The 13,746-nt window shown below is 58.0% G+C and overlaps 1 protein-coding gene across 2 annotated transcripts; it reads right to left on the reverse strand.

The window, feature by feature from the left end:
- Window positions 1-233: 233 nt before the first annotated feature.
- On the reverse strand, window positions 234-11,846 carry NLRX1 (NLR family member X1). 2 transcript variants are annotated; one of them, XM_045894858.3, is made up of 10 exons: window positions 11,519-11,846; window positions 9,755-9,882; window positions 9,142-9,211; window positions 8,612-8,700; window positions 7,420-8,039; window positions 6,204-7,025; window positions 2,843-3,438; window positions 2,518-2,604; window positions 1,541-1,792; window positions 234-1,102 (listed from the first exon to the last, which is right to left on the reverse strand). In XM_045894858.3, exons 2-10 carry the CDS (start codon window positions 9,822-9,824, stop codon window positions 781-783), a joined length of 2,928 nt encoding a protein of 975 aa, XP_045750814.1. In that variant the 5' UTR covers window positions 9,825-9,882; window positions 11,519-11,846; the 3' UTR covers window positions 234-780. The 2 variants fall into 2 exon arrangements, with proteins under 2 accessions (XP_045750814.1, XP_045750812.1); XM_045894856.3 differs by having other exon boundaries at window positions 11,043-11,846.
- Between the last annotated feature and the right edge of the window lie 1,900 nt (window positions 11,847-13,746).

The raw sequence follows: 13,746 nt of genomic DNA on the forward strand, positions 1-13,746 counted from the left end.
ACTGTAATTCCGAGCCTGGGATAAGTATGTTGGAAAAGGTGATAGGAGTCCTACGGCCCAGCATGGCCTCCGCCCACCCCCAGGATCTTATTCATGCCCCCCCTCACCTCGGCCCTCACTGCCTCTGAACCTAGTGCCGAGAACCACCTGCAACAGAAAGTGGTCAATAGTTTACCACAATGACCAAAAACAGTACCCTTTCTTGAAAGCACCAGGCAAGGAGGAGGCCACAGTAGGTGAAGACATAGCTTTTAATGGAAGCACGGCAGTGCACATGGCCCTCAGAGCCACCGAGCCCAGGTACGGTGGTGAGGAAGGGGACGGGGAGGGAGGGGGAAGGCACCAAAGCGAGAGGAAAGTGGCTGCGGGCATCCTCAGGGTCCTCGGAAGAGCAGCAAGGCAGAAGGGGCAGGCCCGCGGACACAGCTGGATGGCGCACCTTTGGCAAAGGCGACTTAAGAAGTGCGCCCCCTGGTGGCATAATCAGAAGCTCCCGAGAGGAGAGAGGCCAGGCTGGCTGCGCGGCAGGGCAAGTGGCCACCAAAATGCCACCTGAAGGAGACTTTCTCAGTCTTCCTCGCAGAACGGAGAGGAGGCCTGTTTCATGACCCTGGAAATTCCAGACTTGGGAGCCATGGGTGGACATGGGACACCTGAGAACCCATCTCTTCACCTGCAGCCCCAGAGGGACCTTTCTGGAAGCAGTAGCGCAAACCAGGAGGCCACAGAGGGAAGGATCATGGGGCAGGGTCACACAGCTAGGTGACTGCCGCCCCTGCTTCAGCTTCCCGGGCTTCCCAGCTGCTCCAGGAGGGCCCTGACCTCACCCTCCACTCGCAGCAGCTGGGCCTTGCGCCAGGGGTTAAGGGTGGCCCCTCGGCTGTCTTCCAGATCACGAAGCAGAAGGTCAAGGTGACGCCGGACGCGGCCCCGATCCCAGCTGTTGAGGTTCCGCTGGACTTCACTAAGGATCACCGACCAGTACTCGGACACCACTGTCCCCTCTGTCAGCGACACCACGACCCGAGCGCCCCCTTTAGCAGTGCCGCTCAAGTCCCGCAGGGCCTGGCGGCCCTCTGAGCTCAGCTCATTGAAGTAGAGGCTAGGAGGAGAGAGAAGAGAAGAGGCCACTCAGCAGAGCTCTGAGATAGAGGGCAGAGGGTGCTGGATGGAGAGTGGATTCTCATAACTCATGCCCTGGCTACGGAAGTGATGGGGCAAGTGTCTGCAGTGAGCCAGAGACGGAGGGTGGTGGCCAACAGGAGGCAGGGATGACACCTGAATTCAGCAGGACCAGGGACAGTGAGAACGGGGCCACCAGGACCCTAAGAGAAACGGCAGTAGGGGACCCGGGCAGGGTAAGGGCCAATCACAGAGGGGTGGGTTGATTCGGAAGCCGGTCCACGAAGATCCTCGAGAAGGCAGGGGCAGAGGACAGGCCGTAGGGCAGGAAAAAGGCGGTGGAGACAGGGCGGAGAGCCGGAGGGCTGGGAACAGCTTCTGGCCAGGGTGGGGCGGTGGGCCCAGGGGCCAGACTTACTGCAGCAGCTCCAGGGAAGGGTGGTCCCGGGCAGCCTGGGCCAGGGCCAGGGCCGCTGTGTCGCCAGCAGCGTTGTAGGCCACGTTCAGCTCCTGTAGCTGTTGATTACGGTCCAGCTGGGCAGCCAGCAGCTGCAGGCCCTCGTCCCCGAGGCCCGTGTGCAGCAGGGACAGATGCGTCAGCGAGCTGTTCCCCACCAGCCCCTCCACCAGCAGGGCCACACCAGCCGCTGTCAGCGGGTTGTTGGACAGCCTATAGTCACAAACACCCCGAGGTTATGAGGGACGATGGCAGGTGCCCCTGCAGTAGATGTCAGGACCCGGACCCAAAGGACACACAGCCTGGGGTGAAGGTGAGCCCCTAAAGAAATGTGGGCCAGGAGAAGAGAAGGAAGAAGCAGGGGTGCGGTGTGCACGGCAGCGGAAGGAGAGCGGGGTGGGAGCCGGCTTCTCCTCCTCCCTTGACTCCCCTCTCTTCATCGTTACTATTTCTCCTCTTCCTCCTTTTCTTACCTGCCCCCCAGATGCCCCTGCCCCGGGGCCCTCCCCCTCCCCATTCACCTCCCCTTCCTCCAACCAGGCTTCTGGGTTCCTAGTAAATGGGTCAGCGCTTTGGAAGCATCTACTGAGCGCCCAGCATTAGGGTCATCCTTGCGAGGCCACAGGGAACATCCTGGGAGGGCATCCGTGGCACTGTTACCAGGCAATCGGCCTGGGGATCATCCCCCCCTACCACCACCCCCCCCACGCTGGTTTTAGCCGCTTGAGAGGCTTTCTGAGCCCCTATTCCTGGCAGCATCGTTCCTTTACCCTGCTGCTTGTACTGGACCTGGGGGGAGGGGGCAGGCCGGGGTCTAGGCTCCACCCCCTTTACCAGAGTACAGGTGGGCCAGCGCCAGATGTGAGCGCACCCTTGACTTCAGCCTGCCACCAGGATGGCCAGAACCTCCCTCCAGGCCCCCCGACAGAAACACTCACCGCAGGGTGGTCATCTGGCACTGGTCATGCAGCAGCAGGTCCCGGAGGACACTGCAGGCTTCGGGGCCCAGGCTGTTGAGTTGCAAGCTGGAACAGCAGGTGGCCGGAGGGAAGGGGAAAAGCAAGGCAGGAGCTCAGCATGGAGCCTATCCACCCACCGTGCCCTCCCTCCCATTGCTCATCACCTCCACACACACCAGACTTCTTCATCCCACCCCCTGCTCCTTCCTCCCCACCTTTGGTCTCCCTAGGACCTTCTCTTCCCGCCCCTTCACCCCCAACCCTTTCCAGTCTTCAGGCCCGTTGCCTGAAGACGGGTCCTCACCCCAGCTTCCGGGCACGCAGGAAGACAGGCATGAGTGTGTGCAGCCCAGCAGGGTCCAGCTGACATGAGGCCAAGTTCACCTCGTCCAGGGCATGCCTTCCGCTGCCCAGGACGGCCGCCACCACCGTGCACTTGAGGGGCGTCATGCGCACACCCGCCAGGTTGAGCTGGCGCAGGGAGCTGAGCACCTCGGCGGAGAAGCGCTGATTCTGGAACTCGTAGTGGAAGAAGAGGTGGTCAAGGAGCTCGGACGGGGGCAGCACCTGCCGGCCCAGCTTGCCCAGCTTCTTCTTGATGGCCTGGGCGTTCTCCAGGGCATCCAGGGTCTTGATGGGGCGGCCTAGCTGAGCCAGCATGGCCCGGTTGTGCTCAGAGAGGAGCCCCGCCATGAACATGGGGAAGAGCTCAAAGACCTCATCCTCGGGAGGCTCGTCCGGGTGCCGCCGCGGGCCCTCCACACCCAGGATACTGGCACCCATCTGGTCCAGGACGTCGTCGTTGTAGTAATCCTCCTCTCGGAACATCTCCAGCACCATGGCCTGGGCCACCGCCTCGCGGCTCTTACCCACCATGCGCCCAAACACTTGTGGCACCACCTGGGAGAGCGCGCAGGGAAGGAGCTGCAGCCTCGCATGTGTCCACTCAGCCTCTGAAGCTCAGCCGAAGGCGCACTCTCCCTGCCCGCTCCGGCCTCCCCATCCATCCCAAACCCGCAGCACCCTTTGATCATACGACTCCCCCCCGCTGCAGCACCTGCCATGGCTCCCCAATGCCCATGTGGAAGAGAAAATGTGTCATGATTTGGCCCCAATTTGACCTTTCCAGACTCACCTCTCAATACTTGTGCCATACACATGGGCCCTTAGGAAATTCTTTTTCCCAAACACCCCTTACATTTGCAAGCCCAGTGGTGGGAAGGAATAAGCATCTGCTGTGCATTTTGTTTGGTACCCGGCTAGGGGCTGCGAAGACATCCCCATCCTCCACAACACCAGGGTCATCCCAGCAACGATGACTGACATCGCTCCTGTTCCTTGGAGGCCCTGCAGGATCTGGTTCCTGCCAGCCACGCGGCCTCCATCTACAGACCTCTCACACTCACACACTCTGCTTCTGTGCTTTTGGCTTTTCTCACTATTAGGATTTTTTTTTTTTTTTTTTTTGACAGTTCTCTTCCTTCAAAGCTGTACTCTCTGCCTGGGGTGCTGCCCCCCTCCCCAGTTCTTCTCCTGGCTGATCCTTCAGGGATCAGATTAAATGTCCTTCCTGCAGAGAGGTTTTCCCTATCCACTCCCCCCAAACCAGCTCCCCCACTTATATACTTTCACAGCACCTGGAACTTCACTTTCTAGGCACTTACCACAACTTTAAATTACATGGTTATGGTGACCTGTTTGTGCTCTTACTGGAGGACCAGAGAGGGCAGAAACTGGAGTTCTGTTCATTTTTCCTTCCTCAGAATCTAACACAGTGCCTGGCACACAGCAGGTGTTCAAATATTTGTTGGAGAAATTAATGTTTGGGCGGATTTGGGACATCGGCACCCAGCCTCGTGTTGGGGCCGAAAGGCAAGAAGGAGCCCAGACCTCTGGCAAGGAGTTACGAGGCTATTTTGTGGCAGCTTCCCTAATGACTGGTTTTGTTTTTTTCACTTTTTTATAGGTGAGGTTCCTGCCATGGAGTTTCAAGTGCTTCTCCCTCAACAGTCACCTGGTGACCAAGAAGAAGAAATGTCGGGGCGCCTGGGTGGCTCAGTCGTTAAGCATCTGCCTTCGGCTCAGGTCATGATCCCAGGGTCCTGGGATCGAGTCCCACATCGGGCTCCCTGCTCTGCGGGAAGTCTGCTTCTCCCTCTCCCACTCCCCCTGCTTGTGTTCCTGCTCTCACTATGTCTCTCTCTGTCAAAAAGATAAATAAAAATCTTTAAAAAAATAAAAAAAGAAGAAGAAATGTCACCCAGGGAAGCTGAGTCAACAGGCTGAAGAAACAGATGGGACTAGTCCTCTGCTAGGCAAGCCTCCCTCCCAGGGGGCTCAGAGTTGTGGTGCTAACCATAGGGTGAACCCTGTCAGGAGACCACAGCCTCTCACTGTAATCCAGAGCAGGCAAGCCCATCCTCAAAGAGGTGGGCTGGCCTCAGCAATGGCCATTACCCCCCTGTCTGAGGCAATGATGGGAGAAGGGGCAGGCTGCCTGAGCCTGTTTTTCATGTTTAACAAACATTTAAATAGAACTTACTACGTGCCAGGTCCTGAGAATGAATACATTTAATCCTCATGTTAGGCCCATGATAGAGATCGTATTATCCTCATTTAACAGAGAAGGACTTGGAGGCACAGACAGGTTAAGTAATTCGTCCAAGATCACACAGCTAGTAAGTGGCAGTGCCTGGATTTGAACCCACGGAGCTGGATTACTGAATCCCTGTTCCTAACCCCTATGCTTTGCTGCCTACACAAAGGAAAACCTGTTAAAATTTTGCCAGCACTGACCAGGGCTCTGCCTCCTCAAGACGAGTTACCAGAACATTCCTAGAGAGGACCAGGGTTACCTAGCAAGGCACCGAAGCTTAAGAGAAATATTCATAATACATCAGTAAAGTTTGACAAGAGAGCACCGGGTTCGGAATCACAAAACCTGGACTCAGATCCCAGCTATTCCACTATATGAGTGACCTTGGGTGAATTACTTGGCCCCTGTGAGCCTCAGCTTCTTTATCTAAAAAGGAATCATAATAATATTTCATTTACGAGGCACCTGGTAGACATCACCAGAGGGTGGATCCTTCCTCCCCTCAAAAACCTAGCATATCCGTCCTGCTCATAACAGTCCTCAGGCCTGTAACTGGAATTCTGGAGCAGGCCTGCACTGTCCTAAGTCAATTACCAATGCCATTTATCCTCCTGGTATAAATGAATAAAATGGCATCTGCTTTATAAACTTGTCTCTGGTGATGTCGTTAGGATGAGTCATCACTCCCAGAGTCTAACCACCTCTGGGGGAACAGATACAGTGGAGTTTCCGGGCCCGCAAAGCAGAGGACAGACCCTAGACTGTAGCGACTCCCGCCTCCCGCCAACAAAGACGAGGAGATGCAAAACTACAATCGTCATTAGGGTCACAGGACATGATTAAAGGCCCTGTGCCCTTCCATCCTCCTCCCAGTCTTCAAGCCTTGCACAGCCTGTGGTTTCTCTCTCCCCTTCCCTTGTGTCTCAATCCCACGGAAAGCCAGATTGCCCAAACCTGAAACCAGAGTCAAGAAGAGGATTCATGGCTATGTGGGAAGTAGCAGTTGCCTCCTGGGAGAGGTGAAGGGGGGGGGCGTGGCGCTGAGAGCCTGGGGTGCTGGGGCTGTTACCTTGAGCAGGTTGAAGAGCAAAGGCAGGGCTCGCAGGGGCAGAAGCTTGGCCATGATGCCCAGGACCACGCTGACGTCCTCCCCGACTCGGCCCACGAGCTCGGCCACCTCCTTGCCCACCCGCTGCAGGGTCGTCTTACGCAAACCCAGCACGATGTAGAGGGCGGCCAGGTACTCCTGCATGGCAGGCACAGTGAACACAAAGGTGTCCCGGTGCCCTGGTTCCACGCACGGGGCCAGGAAAAACCGCAGGGCATCCCGGCAGAAAACATGCAGCAGCTGGAACTCTTCTTCCGTCTTGAGGCCAGCTTCCAGGCAGCCGCGGACGTCCTCTTCGGAGAAGTAGGTCTTGCGGGAGGACACCCCCTCGTAGGCCAACTTGCCCACGGTTCGGGCTGCATAGGCCATGAGGGACAACTTGGAGGGGTCAGTGCTGTCCAGCATCTCCCCACTGAAGTTGAGCCGCAGGAAGCTGGTGTAAATGCTCGTGAGGGTCTGCCCGGGCGGCGTGGGGGCATGCAGGAAGTGCAAGGTGGCACACACAAGCCAGCAGTAGGAGGGCAGGAAGCAGGCGGCAGCGATCTGGTGGTGCCCCTCCAGGTTGCGGGAGAGCATCTGCACCAGGCTGTCACGCTGAGCTGGCGTGGCCGAGACACCCGCACCCCGGGCTCCGTTCCCGCAGTCCGGCTGGTTGAGGCGGAGCTGGAAATAGAGCTTCTGCAGGTTGGTATCAGAAAAGCCACAGATCTCACCATAGCGGCCCACGTACTTGCTGGGGATTCGGCCGATGGCAGAGGGCCGGGTAGTCACCAGAATGCTGGCCTGGGGAGCACATGGTTGAGGGTTAAGGAGGGCCTTCGCGTCCTGATTGCCTCACTCCCCAGAGAGCCCCTGAAGACCGAGCGTCCGAGGATGAGGATGAGGATGAGCACCGTAATTCTAACTATGCCCGAGCCCCCGCTGCGACCCAGGGCCCTGCTCCAGGTGCTTCCTGGGCAGGATCTCATTTGATCGGGATAGCTCCAGCAGAGAAGGAAACAGAGCTTGGGGAAGTGAGGGACTTGCTCAAAGACACACAGCCGGGACGTGGAGGGGCAGGTCTGAGTAGCAGAGAGCCTGTGCTCCCACCCCAATAAACACGTGGGCTGGGGACACCAGCGTCCTTAGGGGACGAGTTAGGGGCAGCAGCGGCGGGGCGGGGCGGGAGGCCGCTCACCTCGGGCAGCATGTACTTGCGCAGCAGGTTGACAATGATGGCAGCTGGTGCCCCTGGCTCCTCGGGGTCACTGCAAAGCCCTGTTCCCGCTAACCGGAAGTCGAGGTTGAGCCGCTCCAAGCCGTGGAGCACAAAGAGCAGGCGGGACCCAGCAGCAGCCATCAGAGGCAGGGTCTCCTTCAGGGACGCGTAGCGCTGAGCCACGAGCTGGCACAAGGAGGCTGGGGCAGAGCCCAGGGAGGACAGGTCCTCGCAGGAGAAGGGGATGAGCAGCTCGAAGGCCGGCAACCGCCCGTAACACCAGTCCAGGACCATCTTGCGCACCAGCGTGCCCTTCCCCGTGCCCACCGTCCCGTACAGCACCACTGTCTGCACCCGGCGCCCACAAGCATCGGGGTCGAAGAGCTGAGACAGGGCCAGTGGGGGGAGCCCGGCCAGGGGGGGCTGGTGCTCCAGGGCCAGCTGCGCCGATGGGTGAAGCAGCTCATCCGGGGTGCTCTCGCGGATCACGGGGTCTACGTGGACCGTGTCCAGTGCAAAGGTCGGGCCGAACTGGCGCTCTTCTCTGGGCAACCGGCTGAACCACTCGGCCAGATTGCGGCGGTGGCCCTGGACAGCTTCTGGATGGGAAGGCAAGGGGAATGGGTCAAGGAAAGGGGCTGCAAGATGCAGGAGCTTAGGGCTGGCCAGGGCGGTGGTAGGGTCAGGCCACAGAGCAAGGTGCAGCACCAGGACACAGAGACCCAGGACGGTGCTATGTATACAGGACTCTCTCAGACAACAGACTGTCCAGAAAGTTTGGAACCCCCATGGCGGAAAGGGGCAAGCCACGAGACAAGTGCCGCCAAAACTGGGTTGAATGGTTTTGTGGTTGTCTGTGCGCCATCTCCACTTGACTGTTAGACCCAGTTTGCTGAGGGAAGGGATGATGTATCCCTCCCAGTGCTTTGCATATGGTAAGAGGGGTGAGTATGCACTGCACACGTGTTGCAGGAAGGGAGACGTGGACAGGTGGACAATGGGCGACGGGGGTAGGGTTTGCCCACTGATGGATGATGGCAGTGGATCCTCTACGCCTCCTTCTTCCTGCCTGCTTCTCCCTCCAGACCCAACTCCCCACCTCCCACTCCCCCACCACTGGGATCCCAGCCAGCCCCTCCCCTCAGGCCGACTGAGCAGTCGGTCCCTTTACCCGATGCAGAGATGCCCTGGAACAACTTTCCATGGCTTCTTGATGGAGGACCACTGCCCGCTGAGCTTCCACGGTGACGTACAAAGGCCCTGAGAGCAAGGATGAGCTGGGGCTTTGCTCCTGGGCTCAGCCTCTGGACAGGCTCAGAGCCCAGGCCTGTCTGAATTGCTGGACTTCTAGCTCCCTGAGATCTAGGCCTGGCCCCGGATACCCAAGTCGAGAGCCTTGTCTGACTCTCACACCCTTCCCAGGGACTGAGATCTCGCCCCCTGGAACTCAGGCTGGCCACTGCCAGCCTCCACCCACTTCCCCCACAGATCCTCCCCCTCTGGCTGCCCTTGTCACTTGTCCTGTAGATAAAGTAAACCAACTTTGTCTGAGGCCTGGTAGCTGACTCTGCCCTCATCATTCCCAGAAAACCAACGTCACCCTGGGGGGCGGAGGGGGTCAAGCCCTCTCCAAGTCCTGACCCTTCCCAGGTTACTCTGCTGTGCCCAGATGTGTTCTAAGGCATGACCCCGAGGCCTCACCTAGGGAGCCCAATGGGAAGCTTCCCTTTAAGGGGCCAACTCCAGTGGATCAGGAAGGGGATTCGTTCATCTGCAGAGAGAAAGGTGAAGAAAGAAATAACATCCAGACCCCACCAACACACAGACTTCGCGTCTATATCAAATCCCCCGGCATTTGTTCTCATCGCATCACGTACTGCTCCTTTGTGGCAGCTACTATGCGGTTTTATATCTCATTGTATGATTATTTGATTAACATTCATTTCTGCCCCACCCCCCTCCATGAGAGCAGGGACCACATCTGTTTTTGTTTATAATTACATACTTAGAACTTAGCACAAGGTCTGGCACATAGCACACAATGAATATTTGTCGAATGCAAAATGAGATCAGACAAGTGATCCTAGACTTCGTGTAGCTACAGGGACCCTCGAAGATCATCTAGCTTGACTTCCTTAGTTTAGGATGGGAAAAAGGGAACCTCAGAGAGGTGAGGTGACTTGCCAAGGCCAACAGCACATGAATCACAGAGCCAGGGCTAGAACACCTGGTGTCTGGATCCCTGCTCTCTTGGAGACACCATCTGGACTCTGAAGAGGAGAGGTAGAGACAGAAACCCCTGCTTCCAGCTCACCTGCTGACTGGAGCGCTCCTCCCAGACCAGAGCCCCAAGAGGCCCTGGGCAAATGGCGGCCCCACCTCATGGTAGGGAAGAAGGTGAGAGCCCAGGGCACTTAGCACACCACCTTCTGTCCTGTTCCCCTGCAAGAAGACTTGTGTGAAGGGACCACACACACACACACACACACACACACACACACACACACACACCCCTTCCCACCCCTACCTCCCTGTGCAGGCTACAGAAAGGCCTTCCTCCTCGGGGAGCAACAGCCCTTCCTTAAATATCAGCAGTGCCAACGCCCTGGCCTGGCCGGCCTTCGGATGGACTCTTTCTCCTATATGCCCCACTTGACAGATGCCATTTTATCTCCTACCCCCTCCCCCTCTCCCCCTGAGCCTTCATGGCTGCCTTTCTCCTGAGTCCCAGCCCTAGTGCACTGCTGCTTTATTTAGGTGTCCTTTTTTTGCTTGGCTGCCAGCAAGCTCAGAGGAGTCCTGTGTTCATTTTCAGTGGCTTTTCTGAACCTACATTTTCAAAGAATAATTATCCACTCTCCTCTGTGTTTTTTTCCCCCAGCTATCAGGTCCTGTTAGCTGAGTTTTAATGATTTTATCATCTTATCTTCTCTGCGACTTTTATGTCAGCTGCCTTTGAGGTTGGCATAAATAATAAATAAACGGAAGAATGAACTTCCTACTTGACATCTCCATATGGCTATCCTGCCTGTGCTTTCAGCTCCACCCATACACTCCTTACCCCCTCCCCTTTTAGTTACTTTACTGCCTATCTTCCCAATCACACATTTAGACTAGGAACCTGACCTCCTGGTCTTCAGACCTTCTCCCCTCCATCACACAGTTGAAACAGTCCTACTGATTCCTTCTCGCAGTGCTTTGCCAGCCTGGTCCTATTGCATGGTCCCTATGCCCCTCCTGTGCTACCTCAGACCCTCTGTGGACTTCTGGGGACCCTCCTTCTCCTTCCCAGCCAACGCGTTCAGTCTCACCCCACCCCATTCCAATCCCTCATCCCAGCCACCAATCACCTCCCTAAAATCCTAGGTTACCTGTAGGGTCCAAAACCCCTGACCGCCCACACAAGCTGTTTTTTGGAGTTTGCCCCCAACCTGTACCTCATTTGCCAGGCCCCCCAAATTCGTGCCCACACTTCCCTGACTCTGTTCATACACTTTCTTGGGCCTGGAATGGCCTTACTCCCCTATCGGAATGCTACACAATCTTTTAAGACCCTGCTCAAAGGCCCCCTCTTCCGGGAAGTCTCTCCTGATGCCCCTTACCTGGAGCGTGCTGCTATTTGGCACGTGGCTCCTTAAGGGCAGGACAGGCTCTGGAAGACCGGCTGCCCTGAGCCCACCCGCCAGCAGGGCCAACCAGTGGAGGGGCTGGGGCTCGGAGCAGAGGTCCCAGGGGCTGGAGAAGGGTGAAGAGAGGGCCCTGGGAAGCTGAGGAAGCTCGGGAAAGCCAGTTCAGTGGGATCAAACCGGCTCCAGGGCCACTGCCTCAAGATGGGACCCGCGGAGCCGGTGGGGCGGTGGTGAGGGCAATTTCCAAAGACCACCCCAGCTCTGCGGGCCGGAGAGGAAAGGAGGGGGCGCCGCAGGAAGGGTGCAGGGGCTGTGCTCCCACGGGGCCAGAGCTCCCCGCCCCCCCCGACACACACACACACAAACTGGGTCCCAAACAGCTCTCCCCGTTCCCGTTGGCTTCGGAGCCCAAGGGGGTTGGCGGCCGGCATGCCCACCGCTCAGCGCACCCGCTCGGTCCTCCGGGTCCGGGGACGAACTCCCCGCAGCACGCGCGCCCCGAACAGCGGCCCGGTCGGGGGCGAGGGGCGACGGAGCCGGCTGGGCCTTCACCCGCGGCTGCCGGCGTCTCTCGCTTCCTCCCAGAGGCCCCGGCTCGGCGTGTCCCGCCCGCCCGCCTGCGCGGAGCCCGGCCCCCCTGGCAGCGGGGAGGACGGCCCGGGCGCTGGCGACCCGCGGAGGAAGGGGACGGCGACCGGAGCGGGGATCCGCGGCGAGCGGGCCCAGGGCGGGGACTTCCCGGGCCGTCCCCTCCCCCACCGCCCCCTCCCCCGAGTCGCGCCGGCCCTCGGTGGCCGCGGCCCTGCGTCCGGGCGGGCCCCGCCGCGCCGAGCGCCCTCTGCAGGTGACCACGCGCCAGGGCCAGCCGCTTACCTCCCCTCCCGGGCGGGGCTCGCTGTTCGGCCCATTGTGCAGACCGAGTTGCTGCGGCGCCCCGGGGTGACCTGACTTGCGCGGGATGACCTAATGAGGAGGGGGCAGGGCGGGAACCAGAAGTCCCGGGCCGGGGTCTTCCTCCCGCGCCCCTCGGCCGCTCCTGAGGCACCTACCCGTCCCCAGGGCATTCTTCCCATTGGGCCTCTTCACCTGCTCAGCCTACCTCCTGGCAGAGATCTGAGTCAAGGCCTTGTTGGGTCCTCCCTCTGTACCTGGCGCTCTTCAGACCCCAGACCTCTGTGTGTGGCTTCTGGTCACTCTGACCAAGAAAGGAGCAAGAATGAGGGCTGAGAGATAGCTCCCACCCCAACCTGCTCTTCTTGTCTAGCACTCAGTCCTGGCCTAGCCCTGGGGCTTCCTGGTCCCCAAAGTCCTCACCCTCATCCCCCTGCTTCCACACAGGGCACACCCAGGGCTCACGTCACCCATGGAAGAGCCACCCACCGCCCACAGCCAGGGCACACCCCACATACAAATATAGATGTGCAATGTGCACTGAACAGAGGTGTGCAATGGGGAAGCCATAGAGAGGCACCTCGGGGAAGGGCTGGGAAGAGGGCTTTGTGATCTCTACTCTCCATCCAGACGGAAGGTAGAGTTGATCTTTCATTTATACTTGAATGCGTGTTCATTCACTGAGTTCGTACTGAGCAACCAGAACAAGGCAGGCAGGGACCAGACCACGGCTTCCCTCCAGGTAGCCCGAATGATGGTCCTTCAGAGGCTGACGGAAGCCTTTGGAAAGGTTGGGAGAGGAAGTTACTGACTCTGGCAGAGGAGGTGACATTGAATTGGATCTTAAACAAGTCTGGGAAGAGGGCACCTGGGTGGATCATTCCAGTAGGCATCTACCTTCAGCTCACGTCACGATCCCAGTACTGGGATCGAGTCCTGCGATGGGCTCCCTGCTCCTTGGGGAATCTGCTTCTCTGCCTGCCCCTCCCCCACTCTCAATCTCCCTCTCTCTCACTCTCTCAAATAATAAATAAATAAAATCTTTAGGGGCACCTGGGTGGCTCAGTCAGTTAAGCGTCTGCCTTCGGCTCAGGTCATGATCCCAGGGCCTGGGATCGAGCCCCGCATCGGGCTCCCTACTCAGCAGGGAGTCTGCTTCTCCCTCTCCCTCTGCTGCTCCCCCTGCTTGTGCTCTCTCTCTCTCTCTCTGACAAATAAATACATAAAATCTTTTTTTTATTAAAAAAATAAAATCTTAGGGCGCCTGGGTGGCTCAGTTGGTTAAGCGACTGCCTTCAGCTCAGGTCATGATCCTGGAGTCCCGGGATCGAGTCCCGCATCGGGCTCCCGTCCTGCATCGGGCTCCCTGCTCAGCGGGGAGTCTGCCTCTCTCTCTGACCCTCCCCCCCCTCATGCTCTCTCTCTCAAATAAATAAATAAAATCTTTAAAAAAATAAAAATAAAATAAAAATAAAATCTTAAAAAAAAATAAGTCTGGGAAGGGAAGGGCATTTCCAGACAATAGGGAAAATGGCACGTTCTCATTTTAAGAGACGCTCCAAAAGGGGAGTAGAATGGTAGAACAACACTGTGAATGGGGTCTCAGGGGTGACATTTCAGACCTGGGGGTCTTTTAGCTTCACTCCGCTTCCCTAGCCACACGAGGCGGACAGGCCCCCGGCTGCAGTTACTGGACATGGCTCAGAGCAAGCTGTTCCCCTCCCTGCCCCCATGGCTATGACAGCCATGGAGGCTTTATTAATAACATATAATTTGGCCTCTTGCA

The sequence above is a fragment of the Mirounga angustirostris genome, unplaced genomic scaffold (genome assembly GCF_029215605.1).
Source record: "Mirounga angustirostris isolate CCGP_5_RB_7025 unplaced genomic scaffold, mMirAng1.0.hap1 SCAF_13, whole genome shotgun sequence".
In the NCBI taxonomy this organism is placed as follows: domain Eukaryota; kingdom Metazoa; phylum Chordata; class Mammalia; order Carnivora; family Phocidae; genus Mirounga; species Mirounga angustirostris.